This window comes from Phyllostomus hastatus, unplaced genomic scaffold, assembly GCF_019186645.2.
Source record: "Phyllostomus hastatus isolate PE091 unplaced genomic scaffold, TTU_PhHast_1.1 phas_contig_16, whole genome shotgun sequence".
In the NCBI taxonomy this organism is placed as follows: domain Eukaryota; kingdom Metazoa; phylum Chordata; class Mammalia; order Chiroptera; family Phyllostomidae; genus Phyllostomus; species Phyllostomus hastatus.
In genome coordinates, this window is record NW_025333643.1 from 5,271,909 (window position 1) to 5,299,363 (window position 27,455).

General features: G+C 42.6%; 2 protein-coding genes and 1 pseudogene across 3 annotated transcripts; 1 reads left to right on the top strand and 2 right to left on the bottom strand.

Annotated features, from left to right (window-relative positions):
• Positions 1 to 3,919: 3,919 nt before the first annotated feature.
• Positions 3,920 to 7,034, bottom strand: JAGN1 (jagunal homolog 1). The gene is made up of 2 exons (XM_045832461.1): positions 6,832 to 7,034; positions 3,920 to 5,086 (listed from the first exon to the last, which is right to left on the bottom strand). The coding sequence occupies exons 1-2, from the start codon at positions 6,918 to 6,920 to the stop codon at positions 4,624 to 4,626; spliced, it is 552 nt and encodes a 183-aa protein (XP_045688417.1). The 5' UTR covers positions 6,921 to 7,034; the 3' UTR covers positions 3,920 to 4,623.
• Positions 7,035 to 8,790: 1,756 nt separating this feature from the next.
• On the bottom strand, positions 8,791 to 9,472 carry LOC123814547 (annotated as a pseudogene).
• Positions 9,473 to 13,503: 4,031 nt separating this feature from the next.
• Positions 13,504 to 27,181, top strand: CIDEC (cell death inducing DFFA like effector c). Of its 2 annotated transcripts, none has more exons than XM_045832269.1 (6): positions 13,504 to 13,614; positions 14,935 to 15,012; positions 15,903 to 16,056; positions 21,881 to 22,039; positions 22,125 to 22,312; positions 26,598 to 27,181. In XM_045832269.1, the coding sequence occupies exons 2-6, from the start codon at positions 14,954 to 14,956 to the stop codon at positions 26,758 to 26,760; spliced, it is 723 nt and encodes a 240-aa protein (XP_045688225.1). In that variant the 5' UTR covers positions 13,504 to 13,614; positions 14,935 to 14,953; the 3' UTR covers positions 26,761 to 27,181. The 2 variants fall into 2 exon arrangements, with proteins under 2 accessions (XP_045688225.1, XP_045688224.1); XM_045832268.1 differs by lacking the exon at positions 13,504 to 13,614 and adding an exon at positions 13,657 to 14,686.
• Positions 27,182 to 27,455: the final 274 nt, after the last annotated feature.

Consider the following 27,455-nt stretch of genomic DNA (forward strand, 5'->3'; position numbering starts at 1 on the left):
AGTGCTACTACCCTTGAGGTGAGTCTTATTAAACCATTTTACAGACTAGAAAATACTAGGAAGATTAAGTAACTCATCTACACACTAAAATGAAGAGCTGGGGCTCATCACCCCATCTTTCAGGCTCTTTCTGCCAAAACACACTGCTTGGGGAGAGCTGTCGGGTGTCAGAGGGCTTTTGGGCCCCCGTCAGGGAGATAGAGGACAGAAACACAATTAATACCATTTGTGCCAGCCAAACCCAAGGATGGATGAATTCAGGGGACCAAATAACAAAAACTCTTTTAGAGCCAGACACCCAAGGGAAAAGTAAAGCAGTAAAACTGACCAGAGAATAATATCAATGTCCCCTATACGCTCATTCTGATGCACCAGCATATTAAAAATGCACCTGGAAAGTTGATGTGTATTCTATTGAAATCTTCCCCCAAAATTCTTACCCAGGAGATAAAAACCCTCAAGACAAAGCATACCAGGGCAGGCTCTTTCTGGAGCACGTTCTCGGACATCAACTTTTCACTTTCTTTCTCCCAAACTCTAAGGGTCCCCACAAGACTTGCAACCAGGGAGCAGCAGGTAGCAGCAGCTCGTCCCAGGTTTACCCTCTGAAGCTGTCTCCAAGGCCCCCCTTTTCTCTGACTTTCCAGTCAGCTGAAAGTAGCTCCACCTTGGCTCACTTCTGTCACTGACCTTCACTTCCCAGTGAGCTGACAGCAGCCCCGCCTTGGCTCATTTCTTTCCTATAATATTTCTAGGGAGCCAAAGCAGAGGACCACCTCGGCTCTCTCCTTCAACCCTAAGCAACCCTAAGTCCTTCCTTTTTTTTTCTTTTCTTTTCCTTTCCTTCCTTCCTTTCCTTCCTTCCTTCCCTCCCTCCCTCCCTCCCTCCCTCCCTCCCTCCCTCCCTTCCTTCCTTCCTTCCTTTTCTTCTTCTCCTTCTCCTTCTTCTCCTCCTTCTTCTTCTTTGGCTGTCCCCAGCTTTAATAAATGTTCCCTCAAAATCACCAGGACTCGTAAAATCTTTCCCAAATGAAGTCAAGAACCCACACACTGCAGGCCAGCCTGAGGCAGACCCTCTCAGGGCCCAGTCTCCACCTGGTGACCACTCCAATGCCTACTCTCTAGTTCTGTAAAGGTCAGGGAACAATAACCCTCTCTCACATTTATACAGTGTTATATCATTCACAAAGCACGTTCATACTACTTCACCTTATTCGATCTTCAAAACAATCCTGTGAAACAGACAGGGTTCATCTTAGTCCTGTGATTAGTGGGTGCATTGTTACTTTAACCCCATTTGCTCCAAAGTGACTTTTAAAAAATCAGGTGCATATACTTGAAGCTGCTTCCCACTATATGCTTCAGGAAACACCACAGTCCTAAGGCAGGAAAACAATGATTGAAAAAGCCCAGGAAAGCAGAATCCCATAACCTAATAAACAGGAAACTAAAAGAAACCAAATGGTGCCCTTCTTTTTGGCATTGACAGTAATTTTCATAATGGGTCTTCAAAGCACTCCAAAATTGCAAAGTGCCATTCTAATAACCAAAGAAATGTTCGCTTTTTAAAAAACTAGTATTTGCATCCCAGTTTGAAAATTAGCAATCTGTACCTGGTGCACGTAACCCCATTACCTACACACTTCTATCTGCTCCTCTCTGCTCTTCAGATTCTACCCTTTGCTTTAGTCTAGTTCAGCAATTTTCAACCGTTTTCATCTTGTGGCACACGTACACTAATTACTAAAATTCTGTGACACACAAAAAACTGCATTTTTTTGCTGATCTGACAAAAGTAGGCATAATATTGATTGAGTTACGAAATAATAATAATTAGCAATTATCTATCCTTTTTGCTCCAAAGTGACTTTTAAAAAATCAGGTGCGTATATTTGAATATAAGAACTTCTGGTACCGAGAATTAACCAATCAGACATAACCTTATTATGAGACATAACCAATAAGATACAATTTTATTATATGACCTATATGTTTATGCAGACAGCTATCGTTGTGTTGGCTGTTATTTTTTTAAGTTGATAATCTAAGGGAAGAGACTTCAGTGCCCCTAATGAAATAGTCAGGTATTGCATGTTTGAAAGTTCTTGTGGCTCGCAGGTTGAAATCACTGGTCTAGTTCTTTCCTCTATGAAATACAGACTTTCGTCTACAGTAAGACAAGTTACTTCATTAAGTTCGGAGTGCACACTATTAGGTACTAAGCAAAGGGTGAGTAAATCACATGTAAAATAATAATTATGTCAACAATGTAAAATAAAAACACCATGTGAATTCAAAGAAAGAATGCTCACTTCTTGAAACAAAGGAACCAGGAGGCTCCAGAAGGGTAATAAAGGAGCAGAAAAGGGAAATAAGCAAAGGAAACTGGGAGAACATGAAATTAACACGGAAATTCATGAGAGGTTCCGCTAAGGTAGTGTGTGGTGAGAGTATTGGTAGGTAGTGCAGGACCGTTGCATTGAGGTGACACTTTGGAAATCTCTGGAAGAGATTAAGGAATTTTGATTGTTCAAAAAATAATGGCACATAGTAGAAATTTGATGATGATGATGATGATCCAGAGATGTGCTCCTGATATACTCACTTGCATGTAGGGATGCAGGAAGAGGAGTGAATATGAGGTAGAAGGCAAAGAGTTAAGTTTGATGTGATAATCAGGATGCCTAGAGGAAGAGAGTTTTGCAGTTATAAAGTACCACTAGCACCTAATAGTGACTGAGTACATACCTAATGTTTGTAGAACAAAAGAATGATTATGACTCTGGAGAGAGCAGAGGTCTGCAGTTAGAGATCTGAGCATCATCCATCCAGAGACAATCAAGTCACGTGGGTAAGAGCAAAGGGACCACACATCTTTTAAGCAATATTTACCATGTGTTACCATTGGGTGTGAAAGGGCCTTTAGTTCGCAGATCTGTTTTTCACTTCTATTTTTTAAACTGATTTGAGGGAGAGGAAATGAGGGAGGGAGGAGGGAGAGAGAAACATTGATTTATTGTTCCACTTTACTTAGGCCTTCATTGGTTGATTCTTTTGTTCCCTGACCATGGAGCAAACCCACAACCTCTGCTTATGGGGACAACTCTAACCAACTGAGCTACCCAGCCAGAGCTCACTTCTATTTTTAACTTATCTGATCCACACCATTAAATATTGTTCATTAGTTGTTTCACAGTTGTATCATGTTTCACCCAGATTGCACATTCCCTGTATGCAGTTATTTCAAATTCTTCTGGATACCATAATATAGTACAGTAGTGTGGTTTCAGTTACCTATAGTCAACCAGTCTAGAAATATTAAATAGAAAATTCCACGAATAACTCATTTAAATTGCACACTATTTTGAGTAGCATAATGAAATCTCACACTGAGACCACATTCACATTTTATTAGTGTAGTTATAATTATTCTATTTCCTTATTGTTGCTAATATCTTACTGTGTCTAATTTATAAACTTCATCACAGGTATGTATGTATAGGGAAAAACACAGTATATGTGGTATGGCACTATCTGCAGTTTCAGGCATCCATTTGGGGATCCTAAAAGTACCCCTCACAGATAAGGCAGACTACTGTATCAGACAAGTAACTGATACTCTGTTAATACTGAATGATAAACATGAATGTACAACCAAAAGACGACTCTATCACTCAAACTGGATAAATAAAAATGGACCGTTTTATAGGTGGAGAGATTATAGGCCTATGATACTTCCTGCTTATCAGCTACAGGGTGGCAACTATGAGTTAAGTTCCTTACACCCAGTTCATGTCTCCATGGCCACTGCCGGCTTTCCCAGGGAGCTTCCACGCATCTCGTGTTGAAAGGCACTCAAGCAATGAAACATTCACACTGTTAAAATCCCAAACACAAGGCACAGGGTGGACAGGGCAGTTTTAATTTTATTGATATTCTTTTTAATTAAAATGCTTCACAATAGAGGCAGCCTGCAGGGAAAGCAGCTTCCTAAATGTTTCTTGCTCAATGACTCACAGATTGAAGTAGAAGTTGGTTTATTCTCCATCTACTTCAGTTTCGGTGGCTAAGAGGTAATGGATGGAAATGGAGAGAATGACTAAGAAGAGGTAAGGATGAGACTCAGTCTTTTTTTTTAAGACTTTATTTATTTTAGAGAGATGGGGAAGGGAGGGAGAAAGAGAGGGAGTGAAACATCAATGTGTGGTTGCCTCTAGCACACCCCATGCTGGGAATATGGCCTGCCACCCAGGCATGTGCCCTGACTGGGAATCATACCGGTGATGTTTTGGTTCACAGGTCTGTGCTCAATCCACTGACCTACACCAGCCAGGGCCGAGACTCAGTCTTACAAGAAAAATCCTGAAGGGCTTCAACTTAAACTAGCTGAAGTTTGATTTACAGCTCTTCTTCGCCCAGTTCCAGCCAATCAGGAATAAGTTAAATATAATTTTTGTCACCTCAGCTGATGACAATAGTAGCAGCTTTCCAAAACTTGGGCCTAATTTGCACTAGTTGTCAATATCACAGCTGCTAAAATTACCAAAGATTTTAGAACAGCTCCTCTACCCTCTCAGTGGGAGGGCTAGGCTTCACCCCAGAGATCAGTCCATCAGGCAGGCTTCATTTGCGCTTCTTCTCCTGTGTGCTGGTGAACCAAGAGTCTAGGAGCTTCTTGCTGTAGTATAACTGCCAGGCATGCACTTGAACTGCCAGTACCAACACCAGGTACATGACGGACACCGCAGAAAAACCGAAGAGGAAGCGGTAGGCCTTGCCATGGCGATAAAGCTGCTGTGCAGCAGGGAACATCTCCATGCTGCCATAAATGAGGGGAGCGATGGAAAAGAGCCCCATGCTGATCATAGAGAGCACCAGATAGCTAATGTTGTTGCGGGGGAAGGAGAGGAGGCCCAAGAGAGAGGGCACAATGCTCAGCAAATATGGGTACTCCCACTGATAAGGCATGGCCACCTGATCATGCGACAAGAGCCTCAGGTGTCCCACACTCATCTTGGCAACCAGCAGCAGCCAAAGGACCAGATGCACGTAGATCAGCTTCTTGATTTCATACTTGAGGGTCACACTGTGGGGCAGAGCAGAGGGAGAAGTACCTTTCATTCAACATTTTCTTTTTTTTTTTTTATAGAAATTCCTTTCTTTCTTTTTTTTTTTTTTAAGATTTTATTTATTTATTTTTAGAGAGGGAAGGGAGGGAGAGAGAGAGAGAGAGAAACATCAATGTGCGGTTGCTGGGGGTTATGGCCTGTAACCCAGGCATGTACCCTGGCTGGGAATCGAACCTGGGACACTTTGGTTCCCAGCCCGCGCTCAATCCACTGAGCTACGCCAGCCAGGGCTTCATTCAACATTTTCTGACAAAATATACTAGACAATGGGATACAAATCTGAATACAGTTCCTGCCTAGATGCTTGCCACAAGGAACAGAGGAAGAAAAATAAATAGGAAATGAACTACAAGAGCTCGAGTAAATATATGTTGCACGATACACAGGATCACAGGAAGCAGTAATCTATTCTGCTTGGGATTGACATCCGCACAGGCTATTTAGAGGAAGGTGATATTTGAGCTAGGCTCTAAGGGGTGAATGGAGATGGGCATTCCAAACAGAAGTAATTGCATGCAGGCCAAAAGACATAGGCATTTGTGTTCCAGGAAAGCCAGTGGCTGGGTATGGTAGGAATACATTGTGGAGGGGAGGGGAGTAGCAGGATATGAAGTTGCAATGACTATGGAAAGTCAGTTTAAAGGTAGAAGAGTAACTCCGAGCTGTGTTCAGAAAAATGACTTTGCACCCTAGTACAGCCTAGATGAAGGAGGTATTGCCAGTGAGAAAACTAGCTCAGGCTGCTCTTACTTCTCCAGCTAGAGTAGACTTTCATCTACCGGAAATACATTACTTCTCATTCTTCTCTCAGGTCCTAAATGTATCCTCTTCATATATTGGAGGACTGTTTCTGCTCTGGGCAAGCATGAAAATATTTGCTTGGGTTGTGACATGCCCTTGGCAGGGGACCCAAGGATAAGAATGAAGGTCCAAAAAGTTTGTCATTCTTGAAAACTCTGGAGAGAAAGATGCAAAAAGCATTCTGGGAGAGTTAAATGGATTTAAGAAAAGAGAATCTTTTTTAATTTTAAAAATATTCATTATAGAAAGTGCAAAAAGGTGGGAAAGTCAGTCATCTCTAGACTTCAAGATTCATGACAACAGGGGCAGTTTGTTTTGTTAACCAGATTTTATAATTGAAGGTGTAACATGCATACAAAGACCAGGTCTGCTTTTGCTCACTGTGATATCCTCTGCCTCGCTCAAGATGCATGCTGGGTAGAAGCTCAGTAAATATTTGTTGAAGGGGGAATGTAGAAATATCTCTTGTGGGGGTGTTTATAAAATTCATTTTAGGCAGGGAAAGGCTGGCCTTTCCGGTCCATTTCCCCAAAATAACAGCTGCCATGTATTGTGAAGATTGGTATTTTGTGTTGTGTCCTTTATACAAATTACTAGCTCAATAATTCACCTAACCCTAAAAGGTCGATTACGTGATTCCTTTTGCAGGTGAAGAAACTGAGGGTCGATTAGAAATAAGGTTCCCGAGGTCACACAGCGGGTCCAGCATCACCATGAGCGAAGCTCAGGCGAGTCCGCACCCCACCGGAGCGACTGGGCTTTCCAGGACTGAGGCCCGTCACGGGAGAAGGGGACTAGGCAGGTGAGCGGGGTCTGACTAGGGAGTAAAAGCCTGAGGCCAGGGACGTCGCTTCTTAGGCCCTGCAGCGGAAGCCTCAGTGCTCCTCGCCTCACTTCATACCTCATCTGGTAGTGCTTGGCGACACGCTCCCGGTGCTGGAAGTCGCTGCCGTCCGTGCCTGCAGCTCGCGGGCCCGCCCGAGACGCCATCGGCCCCGCCCAAAACCCCGGAGCCCCTCACGCCGACCCTCTGCTGCCTGCAGGGTTTGTTAGCTCGGTCTCAGACCCGGAACCCCAGCTGTCCCACGATTCTGTGAGTTGGAGATTGACTTCCGGCCCCTCTGTCTCAGGAGAACCGACTCTATGGTCACTCTCTTCCCGCCTACTCAGTCTCTCCCCGCCCACTCAGTCTCTCCCACCCCGCCCCGGCCGCGTCTTCAGGGCGCAGGGAACTGCCTCGCTACTCCCCTGCACCTGCACTGCCATCTTTTTTCCTTCTGCCTGGTATATTTTTCAAATAAGCCAAGGCCATGAAAGAATTAATTGCATAGAGGAAGAAAGTTGAATGGTGGTTGCCAGGGACTGCGGAAAGAGGGGAACAAGGAGCTGTTTAAAGCTTACAGAAATGAAAAGGAAGACGAAAAAGTTCTGGAAATGAATGTGGTGATGGTTGCACAATAATGTAAAAGTACTTAATGTTACCGAACTGTATATTTAAAATAGTTGATTTTGTTAAGTACATTTTACCCCCATAAAAGATAAATGCAGGGTCTGGCACAAATGACACCCTTTTTTTTATTACAATATCATAAGCATGTAATTCTGTAACAACAATATCACACTCAAGTACACCATAAGACATTTTAGGTGAAATGTTTATTTTTATTTTATTTTTTTACAAACTTTTCTATATCTTATTGATTTAGAGGCCAAACAAGACAGCATTCAGTCAGTTAAGAAAGGCACCTCACAGAAAATATGTCACAGTGGTGTCAAGTGATCCCAGTCACAGGATTTGAAAACAGGAAGGGCAATCTTTGGATGATGTTGCTTAGGACACTTGCTCATTTATTTAAAGGGTCACTTCACACGTCATGGAGGAAAGAAGGCAGGAGTGTAGGACTGTGGCACACAATTGGTGGTCACTGAGTGCTCGCCCATGAGGTCAAGGACTGGTAAATCAGCCGCAAGTCAGGAAGGGAGTGAGACCAGCCTGTCCCACCCTCCCTATGACTCCTGTAAACTTGATTTGCTCAGCCACTGCCCCATGAGCACATCCTGTATCTCTTTCAAATGTGGAGATGATTTTTCGATCTCATGGTGCAGGGAACCAATGTTCATAGTCAAAGCCTCCCTATCCCAAGCTAGAGGATGGACAGGACAACAGTTTGATTACTTTCATTCCTGGTTTGGCACCCCATGAGGTGCTGAGATAGAAGCTGAGGACTCAGGGCACTGGCTTTAAAAAATATTGTCACCAGTCCATCCCTGGCTGCTGTGGCTCAGTGGATTGGGTGCCTGCCTACCAACCAAAAGGTCGTTATTTCCATTCCCAGTCAGGGCATATGCCTGGGTTGCAGGCCAGGCCCCCAGTTGGGGGTGTGTGAGAGGCAACCACGCATTGATGTTTCTCTCCCTCTCTCCCTCCCTTCCCTTCTCTCTAAAAATAAATAAATAAAATATTTTTAAAAGAAAAAATACTTGCAGGAACCATCAGATTTTGAAACATTAAATATTGAAATGAAATTATAAAAATAAAAAGAAAAAATATTGTCACCAGTCTAGAGTAAATGAGAACTTGTTTTCTTAGAAATAGTGCTACACCTTCCTATTTCTGCTTACATTTTCCAGTCTTTAAACAAATTAATTGCTCATACTTTTTAAGACCCCTACTATATGTTAAAAAATCACTTCACTACAACACTGCCACTCTTCCAGTACTTTTCTTGAACCCCTCACCTCTGGAAACTCTTAACTCTCCATCCTTACTCTGACCACCTCTCCCCTCTTCCTAGCACCTAAGAGCAGGGGTCACACCTTGGTAATAAGCAGTGGTACAGTCTTGCCTGGTCTTTTGTTACTAGGATGTGGTTTTGAAGAAGGCTGCTGGGATGCTCACAAACACAACATCGGGGTCTGAGATGCGTTGATGACAGAGTGGATCCCTCGTGTTCTGTAGTACTCTACCAGCCTTGTAGTCAGAGTGTGGTAGGCCTCCAGGAGAATTTATGTCCTTCTCATTATCATCAGACTGGCAGACCAAGGGTTCCCCAGTGATGTCATCTTTCATGGGCTCCTTTTGGGGGGTTGAACTCCTCGTGGTAGGAACAGCCACTCAGGGGACAAATCAGACTTCTTGTGATTCTCCAGATCAGCAGAGAGTCTGGGATGTAGAATTTAGTCACAGAACCAAGCTTCTCTTTCCTCTTCTCCATGAGTCATCAAGCATGACAGCCTGCCTCACAGTCCAAGGGAAGCCACTTAAAAACATTTTTGCATGGAGGGGTGTCCAAATTCTTCTCAATGAGCTCTACTACCATTTCACCACTCACCAGTGTCCCAACATCCACAGTTGCCTTCAGCTTTGTTCCCAGTGCTGGGCCAGAAGCCACCATGGCCCTCAGCATATCCCCAGTATCCAGATGGCAGACACAGACATTTTGGGCCAATTTGGGTGCCTGGGTACCCTCCCCAGCCACAGGCAGCCCCAGCAGCACAGTCTGGGTGCTTTTAAGACTCTCTGGAGCCGGTTGGGTTGTGGGTACATCGGACCGATGGCTGCAGAGCCTCTTACTGCTTAAGCCTCTTGCACACCTCTCCAGAATGTTTAAATTAAAACTATAAATTATTACACCTATGTTATTACCCTACCAACCACACTCAAGCAGGCATTACTTCTGCCAGACCCTCTACATGAAATAAGAAAGTTATGCTATCTGAAAAAGTTAAGTCTTTTTATATGTTTAAGGGTTGTTTGTATTTCATTTACTTGAACTGTGTTCACATTCTTTGCCCATTTTTCTACTATATTGTTGGTCTTCTTAATTTATATATAGATAGGAGAAAGAGGGGAGGGGGGAGAGACAGACAGACAGACTGGCCTGTTGCCTATAATATTAGTTGTAACATATTATTCCTGTTTATTGTATGTCTTTGACTTTACTCATGGTATTACAAGTTTAACATGCAGAATATTTTTAACGTAGTTGAACATATAATTTTGTTTTGGCTTCTCAGTTTTGAGTCATAGCTAGACCTTCTCAACTCCAAAGTGTCTCAAATGATTTTATGCTCTTCAGAGTTTGAGAACCATGCTCAGCATCTGCCTTGCCCATTGGAATGAAAGGGATAAGAGTCCAATCATCTGTGTCCCCAGGAGCCCACTATGCCTGGCACAGTGTAAAAGCTCAAGAAATGCTGTTGAATAAATAAATTCCAACTGAGCCCAAACCATCCTCTTCTAAGCACAGTGAAGAATCTTCTGGTTCCTGAAGCCATTCTCCCATTTCTTCCCTCCACTCCTACCCCCATCTTCCACCCCGACCCCTCTGGCAGATATTCTGTTGGGTTTGTAGTCATCTTTGTCTTTATTGTGTACAAGGTCCATGATGCACTGGGTGTTCGTCAGGGCCAGACTGCTTCTGAGTCATCCATTGGCCTGTCCATGAGACACTAAGCACACACTGAATGTTCAATAAATGTTCGAGGTGTGAATGTCCAAAAGAGGGGTGGCAACTCTTTTCCCCACCTTCCTCCCTGAAGCGTTTGTTTATACTTTTTGGTCGGCCTTAAAGGTTAGTGATTTGTGTCCCTGTCTCCACACCCTGCTCATTCCCTTCTTAAATCCTTTGCATTGATGTTTCAGAGAAGGAGAAGGGGAGGTTGTTCTTCCCCAGGACTATAGAAGACAAACTTTCAGACCCAGGCAGAATGATGTAGCCAGGGGTGTCAAACTCATTTTCACCAGGGGCCACAACAGCCTCAAGGTTGCCTTCAAAGAGCTGAATGTGATTTTAGGACTGTATAAATGTAACTACTCCTTAACTAGAGGCAAGGAGGTCGGCACTGCTGCCGGGTAGAAACAAGGTGCCGGGACAGACAAAACAAGGTGGAGAAGGCCGGACGAGATCCGGCAGGTGGGCCTTGTGTTTGCCACGTGTGCTCTAGGCTCAGTGTTTGTGCCTCTCCTCCCCCACTCCCCCCATGCTTATGTTGATACCTAATGCCCAATGTGATGGAATTTGGAGGTGGGTTTTTGGGGAGGTGGGATTAGTGTTCTTACAGAGTAGAGTCCCTTGTCCCTCCCCAAGGGAGGACACAGAGAGAAGACAGCTGTCTATAAAGTAGGGAGCAGGTCCTCACCAGACCCTGAATCTACCCGTGCCTTTATCTTGGATTTGCTAGGCTCCAGAATTATGAGAAATAAATTTCTGTTGTTTACAAACCATTAATCCATGGTATTCTTTTATAGCAGCCCCAAATGGACTAAGTCACTCCAGGGCTTCAAAGGACTGGCTTCTCACTAGTCAGGATTTAGCTGAAAGCTTACCTCCCCTCAGACTTTCCTAAACCCAAGGCCAGTCGAACTCTCCAGCCATTTGCTATCATATCTCCTTGTTTTGTTTTCTTCCCAGTACGTCATCATCTGCAATTATTTTGTTTATTTGCATGGTCAGAATTCTCCTCTCTTCCAGTAATATCAATTCCTATCTGATTATTATCCATTTTTAGACAGAAGTGTGGGACAAGGCTGCCTTGTTTCCTGGTATATTCTCAGGCCCTAGGAAGGCTGGCACATATGAATGATGGTTGCCTGGGAGCTCCTCCAGGGAGGGATTTAGATCTAAATAATAATGGCAATGATCGTAATTATAATAGCTATTATTGAGCCTGACAAATGGACTAAGATCTACAGCAAGTACATTTCATGATTATCTCATTTAATATTCATGACAACCCAATGGGGTGGGAGTTATTTTTAATCCCCATTTGTCAATTCCATCTGAAGCTTAGAGGAATTCTGTCACACAGCTAGTCCTAGGCTGATGATTTTCAAAATATTGTACCTAAATAGTCACAGCATTAACGTCACCTAGGAATTTGTTAGAAATACATTTTCTTATGCTCCAACCCAGACATATTGAGTCAGAAACTCTGGGGTGGAGCCCTGCAACCTGAATTTTAGTAAACCTACCTGCTGATTCTGATGCACTCACTGGTGTGAAAAACCCTGCCCTAAAAGAAAGATGAGCTTGGACTCTTTAAAAAAAACCCAAACTTCATTATTGCCCTGGCCAGTGTGGCTCACTTGGTTGGGCATTATCCCCAAAGCAAAAGGTCACCAGTTTGATTCCGGGTCATGGCATGGGTTGCAGGTTCAATCCCTGATCGAGATGCATAGGAGATGTTTTTTGCTCACATTCATGTCCCTCTTCCTCTCTTTCTCCCTCCCTTCACCTCTCTCTAAAAAATAAATAAATAAACAAATCTTAAAAAAATGCATTGTTGAGATATAATTAAAATATCATACAATTTTCCCACTCAAGTATAAAATTCAATGGGTTTTGGTATATTTACAGGGCTGTGCAACCATCACCCACATAAATTGTGGTTGGATTAATAGATTAGAACGTTTTTGTTTCCCCTGAAAGAAACCCTGTACCCATTAACAGTCACTCCCCACTCCCCTCCCATTCCCCAGCCCCAGCCCTAAGCAACCACTAATGTATTTTCTGCCTTTACAGTTTTGCATATCCTGGACATTTCATACAAGTGAAATCATAAAAGTATATGTGTGATCTGTTGTGACTGGCTTCTTTCACTTTACATATATTTCCAAAGTTCATCATGTAGTGGCATCTATCCTTTTTACTGATGAATAATATTCTATTTATGGATATATTACATTTTTTATCCATTCACCAACTAATGAATATTTGAATTGTTTCTAACTTTTGGCTATTCTGGATAAGCTAATAAACACTCATGTATAAGTTTTGTATAGAAATACATTTTTATGTCTCTTGGAGATTGTATATGTGTATCTAGGTGTAGATACCTATTTATCTGTCTTTCTACCTAACTATCAATCTACCTAGGAGTATAATTGCTGGGTCAAAGATCTTACCCTCTGAACCACTACACATCTCAACTAGTATTAGCATCTGCTATTATTTTTAAAAATATTTTATTTATCTATTTTTAGACAGAAGGGAAGGAAGGAGGAAGAGAGGGAGAGAAACATCAATGTGTGGTTGCCTCTCACGTCCCTCAACAGGGACCTGGCCCGCAACCCAGGCATGTGCCCTGACTGAGAATCAAACCGACAACCCTTTGGTTCCCAGGCTGGCGCTCAGTCCACTGAGCCACACCATCCAGAACAGCCTCTCCAATTCTTAAATAATTATATTGTTAATAACACCAATATTCTCTTCTATGTGTTAAGTGTCTTTGTTGCAAAGCCCTTTACTTTTATTATCACAAATCCTCACCTCAATCCTTTGACACAGGAATCATTATTCCCTGCTGTACAGGGGGAGAAATCAGAGGTTGCAAACATAAGGCAACTTGTTTGTCTACACTCAAGAAGTTACCATGGGTGGAGCTGGAGCCACAACCTGCAAGGGCTTGTTTTCTGTGCCCTCTGTGCCTGATACCAAGTCCTGGGCTAGCTCTGTCCCAAAGCTGTCGTAACACGCCTCCTCCCCGCCTTTCGGGCCTTTTCTGGAAGTTAGGCTGCCCTGAAATCCCAAGGGTGAAAACTGTGCACTCGCTCCCTATGCTCTTTTCCCCAGCTGGCGCTGGAGGCCAGGGGAGGGGCTTCCGTGAGCTGGAAATAAATCGGAGGGAGGGCAGTCCTGAGCAGGGTGGCATAGTAAGGAGGTTAGGAGACTGTGAGGGGGAGGTAAGGAGTTTTTTGTTTGGGGGCGTTTTGTTTTTTCGGTTCTTGGAGAGCAGGTGAGGTGGGGTTTGGCAGAATTTTGCTGTGGATAGGAAGTGGGAGTGAGGAGTGAGGCCGAAACAAGCAGATGTGGGTAGTGTAAAGTCGGGGAGAGGGCTTTCACAGTCCAGGCAGGCCTGAGGAGCCTCCTTCCCCAGGTTGTTGGAAGAGTGATCTTACCTGAGTGGGAAGGAGGCTTTTCTTCCATGACCACTGCTTGAGGCCCTTGGTCAGTGCGAAGAAGCCCTCTCTGTGCTGGGACCTAGGATTAGGGCAAACATCTCAGGGCCAGGCACCCAGGGACTGGGGAGCAAAGGCAGAAACAGACACTTGGCTAGGAAGTAGGAAAGGCAGGGTGAAGGGGACATTCTGTGAGCCATGTAAGCAGGCTTTCCAAGAAGTGGGAAGCGACACAACTGGGGCTTCAAGGCCATAAGCAGTTAGCCTTGGGCCAGAGGAAGGCATTGCAGGTGGGGGAAGCTGCCTGTGCAAAGACCTGGAGTATGTAAGATCTGGAGCAGAGAGGTTTAGGAGATAAAGTGGTGGCAGGTGAGCTCAAGGCTGTCAGCTAGAGCTGTGCTGCCTACTATGGTTGCTAGAGCCATAGGACATGGTGACTATTTAAATTTAAATTAGTTAGCATTAAATAAAATTACAAATCTAGCTCTTTGGGTGTACTAGCAAGATTTCAACTGCTCAATTGCCACATGGTAGCTCCAGAAATAGACTAGATATTGAAGGGTTCCTTCACTGCAGGAAGTTTCTTTAATCAGCGGGAAGCCTCAGGAGAGTTAGGGTTGCTCAAGGACCCACAGGAGAGAGCAGGCTTAGACTAGGCTGCCTGGCAGGTTAGGGCCTGATCTGTGAGGTCTCTGGACTACAAGTGAGGGAACATCCCCATCCATGTGAGGTGGTGTGACTCACGTCCTGCCAGCATAAAGTGGACTCTGCCCCCATGAAGGAACTAACCAGGTCGGACCTCGTTAGCCCTGACTTAGGAGCAGTGTGATCAGAGCCAGAGTCAGAGAAACATGGAGTGAGTGGTGCTGGGGAGGGTGGTGCAGCTGCTGAGTGGGTCTGGGTGGGGCACTGAGGGGGTCTCCAGCGTGGTCACACTTCGTGTGCATGACATTGGACAGGAGAGGGGCTGGGGAAGGTGTCTGTGAGCTGAGAGGGAAGACCAGAATGGAGGCCTGCTGGATGGGGTGGGGTTGTACTGTGTCAATGACGAGAGAGGAAACTCTCCCAGTCCACCACAATGAGTTGTTTCTGCTTTTTGCCCAGGTCCAACACGGTCCAACTGATGAAGATGGAGTATGCCATGAAGTCCCTCAGCCTTCTCCACCCCAAGTCCCTGTCCAGGTGAGGAGAGCCAAGGGTGGAAGGGAAGGGGAGCTACCTGTTTGCTGTAGGGCAGAGCTTCAAAAATTTCAGTGGCACACAATTCACTAGGGTATCTTGATAAGAATGCAGATTCTGATTTAGGAGGTCTGGAGTGAACCCAAGATTTTGTCCTTCCGACAAGCCCCTCAGGTGGTGTTAATCCTGGTACACAGCCGCCCAGCCACCACCACACTGTGCTTGGAGCTTTCGTTCTTGATCTCATTTAAAGAGTTCACCATGACTTTGGGAGGTAGGGATTATTGTACCAAATTAATAGATGAGGAAACTGAAGCACAGAGTGGCTGCTCTCAATCACTTAGCACATGTGTAGCAGGGCCAGGATCCACACTTTGGCCTCCCTGACTCCGAAACCCAGGTTCCCTCCACTCCTTTCATTCTACATTGTGTATGTCAGAGTTCAAAAATACCTTACACTGACGTCAGCTTCGCCACTTCATCTCACTTTACAGGTGAGAAGAGTGAGGCCTAGAGAGGAAAGTGGGAAAGGGGGAGTGTGGGGTGGATCTTCTGTCACCTTGTGCCTCCTCATGGCCTGAGAACTGGCAGAGTCAGTATCACTTGGGAACTTATTAGACATAGAAAATCTCAAACCCTTCCTCGACCTACTGAATCAGAATCTGCTTTTCACCAAGATCTCCAGAGGACTTATATGCCCATTAAAGTCTGAGGTGCACTGATATAGCTGCCTTTGAGTAAGACTATCCACAGCAAGCATGGTAGGTGGTAGTGGGGGAGTAATATAGTAAGCTCAGGCTAGAGGGATTGGGAAGTGAGTTACCCTGCTATGGGATGGGGTGAGAGCTGGGAAGCAGCAGACAGTTTATTCTGATGCCCAAAACCACCCCCAGGTATGTGACAGTGAGCACCTCAGCAGTGACCCAGCAGCTGCTGTCATTGCCCAGCCAGCAGGTCCTCAGAGCCCGGCCCTGCAGAGTGAGCACCAAGGACCGGAGTGTGCGGAAGGGCCTCATGGCGCACAGTCTGGAGGACCTCCTCCACAAGGTGAGGGGTAGGCCTGACCTCTGCACAGCTGAACCACTGAGACCTTGGCTCAGAGTTGGCCCTACCAGCTGCCTCTGTCCTCCAGGTCACGAGCTGGGATTTCAGCAAGAATGGAGTTCATCATGGCTTACATGGTGAAAAATTTTCTTTCTGATGCCAGCTCATATGAGTTGGTGGTGCCTGCCCAGAGTACTTTTCAATTGATTAGTGATTTGTCTGTTGATAGGGGAAAGCAATATATTGTCTTCCTATACCAGCAATATGGTCTTTTCAGAGCATATTTTCTTTCTTTTTTTATTGATTGATTTGAGAGAGAGAAGAACAGGGGGATGAGGAGAAAGAGAAGTACCAATTTTTTGTTCCACTTATTTATGCATTCATTGGTTGATTCTTGTATGTGCCCTGACCCGAGATCAAACCCACAACCTTGGTGTATGGGGACGATGCTCCACCCCACTGAGCTACCCAGCCAGGGCCTAGAGCATGTTTTCTCTTTGGAAGGATCCTTAGGTTGCTTTTCCCAGTGTTTTTAAACTGTAGAAGTGCCTGGAAGTTGGGGAAATGGGCACGATTTTAGACATTCCCTTCCTCATCTCCTCCCTTTAGCCAGGGCAGTTCTCCTCAGTCTGCCTCCTGTATTGGCCTTCTATGTAAGGCTTTTTAGGGACTGTGGAAGACTTTCTTCAAACTATTAATCAGGTAAGCTTCCAGAGGAGGAGAACAGGATATACAACTATTGTGGATGGTAGTGACACCTTTCCCCATATCCAGGCTCCCTCTCCACTTGGTTGGAATACTTTCTTCCACTGCCCCAACTATAGCATCATCTAGTCTGGCTCTATATTAGGCATGTGCTTCACTGCTCCACTAGTTTATCAGCGCCATATGGTGGGACCCTGCTCATCTGGAAGTCCAGGTTCTGACACAGATCAAATGTTTGAATTAGGCTTCCATTTACTAGATGGTCGAGCATATAGAAATCATAGCTGACCTAACCCTCTATTCTAGATTTTCCTCCTCTATTTCTCTGAATTAGGTCCATTCCTCCTGGCAGTAAATTTCTCCTCCCTTTTGAGGCTTCTGGTTGCACCATACTACATTTCTTGTGCCTTGAATCAAAAGTGCTCTTTCACACTTGAGTCTAGACTCTGAGAGGGGTCCACCTTATGCATTAAAATGGCTTTGTTAACACATGGCTTCCCATACTTCTCCCCTGGAGACTGATTAGGTCATGAGTGAGGCTCAGGGATTGTCATTTTGAGCAAGTTCTTTGGGAGATTCTTATAGTCACTGAGTTTGGGAATTCCTAGTCAGAGCCCTAACTCCAGAGGACGCAGGGAGGAACAGCAGTGAGGGTTCAACTTCCTAGGATGGACCACAGGTCAGAAGTGAATCTTACCGACAGAGCAGGGAGGACATCTGTTTATCTAGACTACCTTTCCAAATTTGGCAACAGCAAGAAAAGAGCAGAGAAAGTGAGGGGTAAGGAGATATGGTTGGCAGAGAACAGGGTATGAGGTCCCTTATTGGCTATGGGAGAGAACAATTGGGTTTCATGTTAAAAACAGTATGCTACTGGAGGATTTTTTTTAAAAACATTTTTATGATGCCTGTTTTTTTTAAAGATTTTATTTATAAAGAGGGAAGGGAGGGAGACACAGAGAGAGAGAGAAACATCAATGTGCGGTTGCTGGGGGTCATAGCCTGCAACCCAGGCATGTACCCTGACTGGGAATCAAACCTGCAACACTTTGGTTCACAGCCCACCCTCAATCCACTGAGCTACACCAGCCAGGTGGAGGATTTTCTTTAAAAAAAAAACTAACTAATTTTGAAATAATCTCAAACTAACAAATGTTGCACGAACAATACAAGACTTCCTGTATCACTTGTGAGAAGCCAACCTGATGCCTATCATTCTTGGATATTTCAATGTGTATTTTCTCCAAACAAGGATAGTGTTCTATGTAACCACAATACAACTATCAAAATCAGGGACACTACAATATTGCATGACTCCGACTGTTTGATCTTGAAACTCCATTCAAGTGTTTTCAACTTCCCAATGATATGCATTGTTCCAAAAGGACCCAGGTCAGGATCTAGTGTGCTATTTAATTACACATCTCTTTAGTCTCCTTCAGTCTGGACCAGTTCCTCAATTTCCTCGACTTTCATGGCCTTGACTGTTTTGAATATTATAAACCAGTTGTTTTATTTATTCTCCTTCAGTTTAGAATTGTCTAATTGTATAGAGTTTTGAATAATCACATTACTGTTTAACTTTGAATAAAAAGGTACAGTCAGGTTTCTCTATGTAAAGTTATTAGTTTTCCCTTTGTGTTGATTATTTTCTAGGGAGGTATTTTGTACTCAGTAAAATCTCATTCTGCATCTAAATTTCAATTTATTCATTTACTCATATCAAAAAGGACTCAAGCCCTGGCTGGTGTGGCTCAGTGGATTGAGTGCCGGCTTGCGAACCAAAGAGTTGCTGGTTCGATCCCCAGTCAGGGAACATGCCTGGGTTGTGGGCCAGGTCAGGTCTCCCCATTGAGGGATGCATGAGAAGCAACCACACATTGATGTTTCTCTCCCTCTCTTTCTCCCTCCCTTCGCCTCTGTCAAAAATAAATAAATAAATAAATAAATAAAATCTTTATTAAAAACAAAAACAGAAAAAGGACTCAGAATTCCCTATTTAAATGAGATATAAGGATGCTAACAATTATTTTTATTGCTCAAATTGTCCCATTCTTGGCCAGTAGGACTCCCTTCAGCCTTGTTTCTGTGTTGTGCTTTCTGGCCCAACAAGGTGTTATAGGCTCATCTTGTACTTTCTCTGCCCTGGCCCTTGAGTTCACTGTTTTTTTCTAAAGAGATCTGCTTCATTTTAGTGAAGAATAGTATTCAGAAACCAAGATGTGGGAGCTAAGTGTGTTCACTGCTATTGGTGTGTTGCTGATCGCAGGCCTTTATTAAAGGATTATGAGTAGAAAAATATGTTTTCTAGTGAAGCCAAGTAAGAAAAGTAAGGTGAGAATTCTACTATTCCAAGATAAGTAATGGTATAACTGTGAATGTCCTAAATAGTCTATCCTTACATACAACTTACTTAAAAATTGGGTTATGTAGCATGGAGCCTGACTTCATCCTATGACATGCCATGGGTCTCCTTCCATTACTATTAGTATAGTAATACTAATTAAAGTGGAAATTTTACTAAAATTTAGTAAATGCACATTATGGATTTTGTACTCTGCCCTATGACTTATATGTTGCATTCCTTATAATCATGATCTTGAGGTAGTTATAATTATTCCCATTTTCTAGGGGCAGAGGCCAAGTATATTCACTTGTAGTTTATTTGCAAGTATATTCACAAGTAGTTTAAACCCAAACTATTATCTCATACACTTTTGCATGTAGTCACTGTGAGAGTTCTTACACTGTACTTGCCTCAACTTTTTGGATGATGAAACTAGTTTAGAGAAATGATGTGACTTGATTAAGTTCAGAACAATGAAATAAGGAGGCTAAACTTCAAACCTTCGTCTGTTTAGAGTTGCTCTCTCCAATGCAGTAGCTACTACTTACATGTGACTACTGAACTCTTGAAATTTATCTAATTGGAACTGAGATGTGCTTAAGTATAAAGTACATACAGGATTTTGAGGACTTACAAATGTAAAATCTTATAAAATTTTACCTTAATTATATATGTATAGTTTAGATTGAATTAAATATATACAAGTAATTTTGCCTGTTTTTATTTTAATTTGACTATTAGAAAATTTTAAATTACATATGTGTGATAAAAAAACATCGGTAAAAAACTGACAGCTAACATTATACTTAATGGTAGAATTCCAAAAGCTTTCCCTCTAAGATTAGGAATAAGATAAGGATGTCTGCTCTTGCCACTTCTATTCAACACTGTTCTGGAGGTTCTAGCCAGGGTAATTTGGCAAGATTTTAAAGTAAAATGCATCCTAATTGGAAAACAAGAAGTGAAACTATCTCTATTTGCAGATGACATGATCTTGTATATTGGAAACCCTAAGGAATATACACACACACATACACACAAAATTAGAGCTAATAAATTAGTTCAACAAGGTTGTAAGAGATAAGGCCAGTATAAAAATCAATTGTAATTTCATACACTGGAAATAAACAATATGAAAATGAAATTAAGAAAACAATTCAATTTCTAATAGTATCAATGAGAATAAAATATTTAAGAATAAAATTAATAAAAGGTATAAGACTTACAGATTGAATATTAACACTGTTGGAATAAATTAAATTAAAGAACTAAAGAGGACCTAAATAGTGAAAAGAAAAATGTGCTCAGGCATTGGAAGATATAATATTGTTAAGATGGCAATATTCCCCAACCTGGTCTGCAGATTCTGTGGATATTGACACTGATTCTAAAATTTACATGGAACTGCAGTGCACTCAGAATAGCCAAAACAATACTGAAAAAATAGGAGGTTGGGGGACTCATATGGCCTGATTGCAAAACATACTATAAAGGTACAGTCAGTAATCAAGACTCTGTGGTACAGACTTAATGATAGACACACTCTATTAGTTTGCTAGGGCTGCTCCAACAAACTACTACAGACTGGTACTTAAATAACAGAAATTTATTTTCTCTCAAATCTGGAAGCTATGATGCCAAGACTATTCAATGGAGAAAGAATACTCTCTTCAACAAATGGTGGTGTGACAATGGGATATCCACATGCAAAAGAATAAAGGTGGATCCCTACCTCACACTATGCACAAAATTAAGTCACAATAGATTAAAAAACTAAATGTAGAGCTAAAACTATAAAACCCTTGGAAGAAAACATAGGTATAAGTCTTCATGATCTTGGTTTCTTAGATCCAGCACCAAAGCACAAGCAATCAAAAGGAAAGAATGGGAGAAAATATTTGCAAATTGCATATTTTATAAGGTTCTAGTGTCAATATATAAAGAACTCTTATAACTTAACAATAAAAAGACAATCCAGTTAAAAATGTGCAAAGGTTTGAGTGGACGTTTCTGTAAAGAATATACACATGGCTAACAACACATGAAAATACATTCAACATCTTTGTCATTAGGGAAATGCAAATCAAAATCACTTCATATCTACTAGACTGGCTAAAATAAAAAAGACAGACAATAACAAGTGTTGCTGAGATTATGGAGAAATTGGAATCCTAATACATTTCCGGTGGGAATATAAAATGATACAGCTGCTTTTGAAAACAGTTTGATAGTTCTTCGAAAAGTTAAAAATGTGGTTAATTATGACTCAGCAGTGTCATTCCTAGGCATATACCCAGGAAAATAAGAAACATATGTTCACTCAAGAATTTGTACATGAATGTTCAAAATAGAATTATTCGTGATACTCAAAAAATGGACACAACCAAATGTCTGTCAATTGATGAATCAGTGCTTGCTCGTGTGGCTCAGTGGATTGAGCACCAGCCTGCAAACTGAAATGTCACTGGTTTGGTTCCCAGTCAGGGCACATGCCTGGATTGAGGGCCAGGGTGTGTGAGAGGCAACCAATTGATGTATCTTTTACCCATTGGTGTTTCTCTCCCTCTCTTTCTCCCTCCCTTCCTCTCTCTCTAAAAGTAAATAAACAAAAAAATTTTTAAATTGTTGAATCAGTTAAAAATGTGATATATACAGCCCTGGCCATGTGACTCAGTTGATTGAAGCATTGTCCTGTGCACCAGCTCTGTAGCTGCATTGTCCTGTGCACCAGCTCTGTAGCTGGATGGAAAAAGCATCACTAACCTTACTCTGCAGGTCCGGGACACCTTGATGCTGGAGGACAAGCCCTTCTTCCTGGTGCTGGAGGAAGATGGCACAGCTGTAGAGACAGAAGAGTACTTTCAGACCCTGGCAGATGATACAGTGTTCATGGTCCTCCGGAAGGGGCAGAAATGGCAGCCCCCATCAGAGCAGGTGAGGTGCCACCTGTGGAGGGAGAACATTAGGAGTCTGGAGGAAGTCCTTGAAGGATGCCAACCACATGCTTGTCTTGATGCAGGGTTCTCGGTACCAACTCTCTCCTTCCCGTAAGCCTGCCAAGAAGATTGATGTGGCCCGCGTAACTTTCGACCTGTACAAGGTGAACCCACAGGATCTCATTGGCTGCCTGAATGTAAAGGCAACTCTCTATGGCACATACTCTCTTTCCTACAATCTGAACTGCTACGGGGCCAAGCGCATCATGAAGTAAGTGAATTGGGATTAGCTGGGGGCAGGGTGAGTATGCAGCAGTGGAAGAGCCACTGGGTGCTCTCATGGATCTCAGCCTTTTAGGGCCTGGAACTGGTATTGATATTGACAAAGCAAGACAGTTAGCGTTTGTCCAGAACCTGTGACTTAACTATTGCTTTAGATTTCACTAGTGTATGCTAAAGGGGCACACACACTCCTCTAGGCAGAACCAGGATATATTTACTTTTTCTAATATTTTTCCACTAGAATAATTTTTTTCCTTTGAAATAGTAAGTTTCCCTAAATAGTCTTCTAATCAACTGTTAAAAATGAACACATGTCACAGATTTTATTGAGGCCCTGGCTGGGTAGCTCAGTTGATTAGAGTGTCATCCCAATATGCCAAGGTTGTGAGTTTGATCCCCTGTCAGGGTACATACAAGAAGCAATCCATGAATGCATAGAAAAGTAGAAAAACAAATCAATGTTTATCTATCTATCTATCTATCTATCTATCCACCTTCCCCTCCCTCCTTCCTTCGTTCCATTCTTCTCTCTAAAAAAAATCAATTAAAAATTTTATAAAAAGGTTTTATTTAACTCATTAATTAATGAGAGAACCAGCAAGAAGTTATAGTCAGTTCAAAGGAGAATTCAGAACCCCACTGATACACAGGTCCACCAATAAAGCTGAAATAAATTTATAGATACAAATTAGAATACAATTATTTATAATTAGATACAATTATTTCACCCCTCCTACCCTCATTATAAAAAATTCCATGGGGTAGGAGGGGTGAAATAATTGTCTCTCCATAGGGCAGAATTAATTTGCACATCTATGGACAGACAATAGCCATTTGCATTGTTTAATGACCTTTTAAAAACTTTTTACTTTACTTTTTTTTAAATTTTACTTATTTATTTTTAGAGAGGGAAGGGAGGGAGATAGAGAGAGAGAGAAACATCAATGTGTGGTTGCTGGGGGTCACGGCCTGCAACCCAGGTATGTACCCTGACTGGGAATCGAACCTGTGACACTTTGGTTCACAGCCCGCGCTCAATCCACTGAGCTACGCCAGCCAGGGCTTTTTTACTTTACTTTTGAAAGACCTAATAAAATACCAGAGGAGCATGAGAATATGTTAAATCATAAGATAAGGGCCTTGGCTGATGGAGTGCTGGGCTGTGAACCTAAGATCACCGGTTCGGTCCCCAGTCAGGGCACATGCCTGGGTGGTGGGCCAGGTCCCCAGCTGGGGGTGTACCAGAGACAACAGATCTTTGTATCTCTTGCACATTGGATGTTTTTCTCCCTCTGTTTCTCCCTCCCACCCCCCCTCTAAAAATAAATAAATAAAAATCTTAAAAAAAATCATGAGAGGAGAAATGTTATGATAGTGTTTCCCAAACACAGCTGCCCCAGGGGTGCTCCATAGCATCTTTACCTCATTAGATGGATGTGCCACAGAGGCAGAGGCCATCTAATCAGTCCAAAGTCACAAAGCTAAGGAGTAGCAGAGCATGACATCCTGCCTATTTCTTCTGACAGATTCCACTCTTCTCCAATTGCTTCATTTAGTTTTTACTGAGTACTCATTGAGTTCCCTGCCCTATTGTGTAAGCTAAAGAACAAAATGTCAGAACAAGCTCCATGAGGGCAAGAATTTGTGTTGCTTCCAGTACCTTGATGAATGCTGGCAGATAGCAGTAATTCAAATAACTATAGAATGAATGAAGACACATATGACCCTTGTTCTCAGGGAACTTGTGAGAAGTTCTGCCAAAACACATGTAGCTGGTGCACATCAGATTGTCTTGGCTTTCTGACTTTATCCTCTGCACACCCAGTCTGCAGATGAGAAGCCTGAGGCTGCATGGTTCTGCCTGCCAGAGATGACACTATGGCTAGAAGTTCCTTTTTCCTCCTATACTGCATCACGCCCTGTCTTGTTCTGGGATTGCTGTCAGTAGTTGCAGATTTCAAGGTCTAGAGCAAGAAGTTTTAGTCCATTTAGGGAAAGTAGAATTCTCAGTCCTGAACTCAGGAGACATCTTGGTATCAAAAAAAAAAAAAAAAGTAAACTGTACTCAGTGTAGTGACATGGTATTGCTAGCTAGTTTTGGGGGGTTTTCAATTGTGCTAGAATAAACATCCTATAAAATTTACCATTTTAACTACTTTTAGGTGTACAATTCAGTGACATTCACAGTGTTGTGCAACCATCAGCACTATCCATTTCCAGAACATTTTCATCATCCCAAACTGAAACTCTGTACCCATTAAACATTAGCTGCCCACCCCCTCTCCTTCGTGCCTGGAAACCTCTGTTCTACTTTCTATCTCTGTTCATTTGCCTATTCTACGGCCCTCATGCGAGTGGAATCATACAAGACTTGTCTCTCTGTATCTGGCTTCTTTCACGTAGCATAATGTTTTCAAGTCTCATCCTTGTTGTAACACCTGTCAGAATTTCATTCCTATTTATGGCTGGATAACTGGTTTTAAGCCTCAGTTCCGTAATTTGAGAAATGGGTTTATATCTCAGATATGACCTTTATATTTTTTAAGTATTTTTATGTGTAGATGTTTAGGGTTCTAATTGTCTTTCCGCCCCCCTCCACCTCAACCATCATTTATTGAATGAAGGTTAATAGAAGACAAGTTTCAATATCATCCAGGAAGTATTTATTTTCCTTTTTTCCCCCTCCGTGATACTCTCTAGGACTGACACCCCTAGTGACTCTCACCTATCTCTAAAACAGATTTGGCTAAGAACTTGGTTAAAGTAGTCAAGCATTCAACCAGCTACTTTTTTAATTTTAATATATTTTTTGATTATGCTGTTACAGTTGTCCCATTTCTCCCCCTTTATTCCCCTCCAGCCTGCACACCCCTCCCACCTTCATTCCCTTCCTTTAGTTCATGTCCGTGGGTCATGCATATAAGTTCTTTGGCTTCTACATTTCCTATACTATTCTTAACCTCCCCCTGTCTATTTTCTACCTACCATTTATGCTACTTATTCTCTGTATCTTCTCTTCCTCTCTCCCCTTCCCACTCCCCCACTGATAACACTCCATGTGATCTCTGTTTCTGTGATTCTGTTCCTCTTCTAGTTGTTTGCTTAATTTGTTTTTGGGTGTTGTTTTTTTTTTTAGGTTTTGTTTTAGGTTTTTTTGGGGGGGTTGTTTTTTTTAGGTTTGTTTTTCAGTTGTTAATAGCTGTAAATTTGTTGTCATTTTACTGTTCATACTTTGATCTTCTTTTTCTTAGATAAGTCCCTTTAACATTTCATATAATAAGGGCTAGGTGATGATGAACTCCTTTAACTTGACCTTATCTGGGAAACACTTTATCTGCCCTTCCATTCTAAATGAAAGCTTTGCTGGATAGAGTAATCTTGGATGTAGGTCCTTGCCTTTCATGAGTTTTAATACTTCTTTCCAGCACCTTCTTGCCTGCAAGGTTTCTTTTGAGAAATCAGCTGATAGTCTAATGAGCACTACTTTGTAGATAACTGTCTCTTTTCTTGCTGCTTTTCAGATTCTCTCCTTATCTATAATCTTGGCTAGTATAATTATGATGTGCCCTTGTGTGTTCCTCCTTGGGTCCAACTTCTTTGGGACTCTCTGAGCTTCTTGGACTTCCTGGAAGCCTATTTCCTTTGCTAGGTTGGGGTTCTCCTTCATTATTTATTCAAATAAATTTTCAGTTTTCTGCTCTTCCTCTTCTTCTTCTTCTGGCACCCCTATGATTCAGATGTTGGAACATTTAAAGATGTGCTGGAGGTTCCTAAGCCCCTCCTCATGTTTTTGAATTCTTGTCTCTGCATTCTGTTCTGTCAACCAGCTCCTCTTGACCCCACATTTCCCTTACTCTTCTACACATCAGGCCCCATGTTAAGAGATTTATGTTATTTCAACCTCCTAACCCTGTGTAGGATCAAAATGGTATCTTCATGTGCAGCACTGTGAAAATTAGCTTGACTATAGATGACTTGGAAAGACCTCAGAGTCTAGAACAGATATTGTGAAAGAGTTACAATTTTCATGTTATGTAGATCAATATGGCTGGTCAAAGTAGTATCACAAAAATAAAAGGCCTTGTTAAATGAGATTAAATTTTGGACATCTCAATTAAGGTACCATTGAAGGCAATACCTGTAGATCCTTTCCCACTTGCTGGGGGAAGGGAGCATCTGTTTCTGTTTGCACATGACTCATGGGGGAGGAGCATTTTGGAGATGTAGGCAGTTTCCTTTGTGTTTTGACTCTACTATCTTCTCATTCCACCCAGGGAAGCTCTTCGCTGGGCCCTCCTCAGCATGCAGGCCACAGGCCACGTACTGCTCGGCACTTCCTCTTATATGCAGCAGCTTCTGGATGCCACAGAGGGAGAGCAGCCTCCCAAGGGCAAGGCTCCATCCCTCATCCCAACCTGTCTGAAGATGCTGCAATGAAGACCCAACTCTTGGAGGCCTTCTCTTGGCAAGGACTAGACCAGAGGCCCCGTGCTGAGCTGGTAGCACCCACAAGCCTGGCAGTTAGAGAGCTTCTTACCTCCCTACAACTCCCTCATTCCCACAGAACTATGAATGTGGAAGCAAGGGTAAGGGTTGGAAACCTGGCATGGGCTGTCCAAAGGAGAATTGAGGGGATTTGGCCTGGCCCAGCTCCTTCCTGTCCAAGGTAGCTTAGCTGACCAAGACTGGTCACTAACATACTGGGCATGAAGCCTGCCCCTCAGCTACCTGCCTTCACATGCTGTACTTTCATCACATTCCCTACTTCTTGGCCACCATCCCTAGTACACCAGAGTGAATTGTCAGGCCCACTAGCATATGATATTAGAGAGTTCACAATAAATGATTTACACTGATACATCTTTGCCTGTGTTCTTTGGGATGAGGGCAGGTTTCTATCTGTAAGATCAGAAAAGCCTAAGGGAAAAAGGAGTCTATTGTCAAATCATTCTCCAAAATGTGGAGTTACAAGAAATAGCACTTTTTTCTGCCAAGAAAAAAAAATTGCAGTTGATTCTGGAACCAATGTCTGATTAACCAGAAACTTGAGCAAACCATATAATCCATACTCCAAATAATAATTTACAAAATAAATTTGCCTATCAAAAGGGCTTCGATTGGCAGGGTGAGAT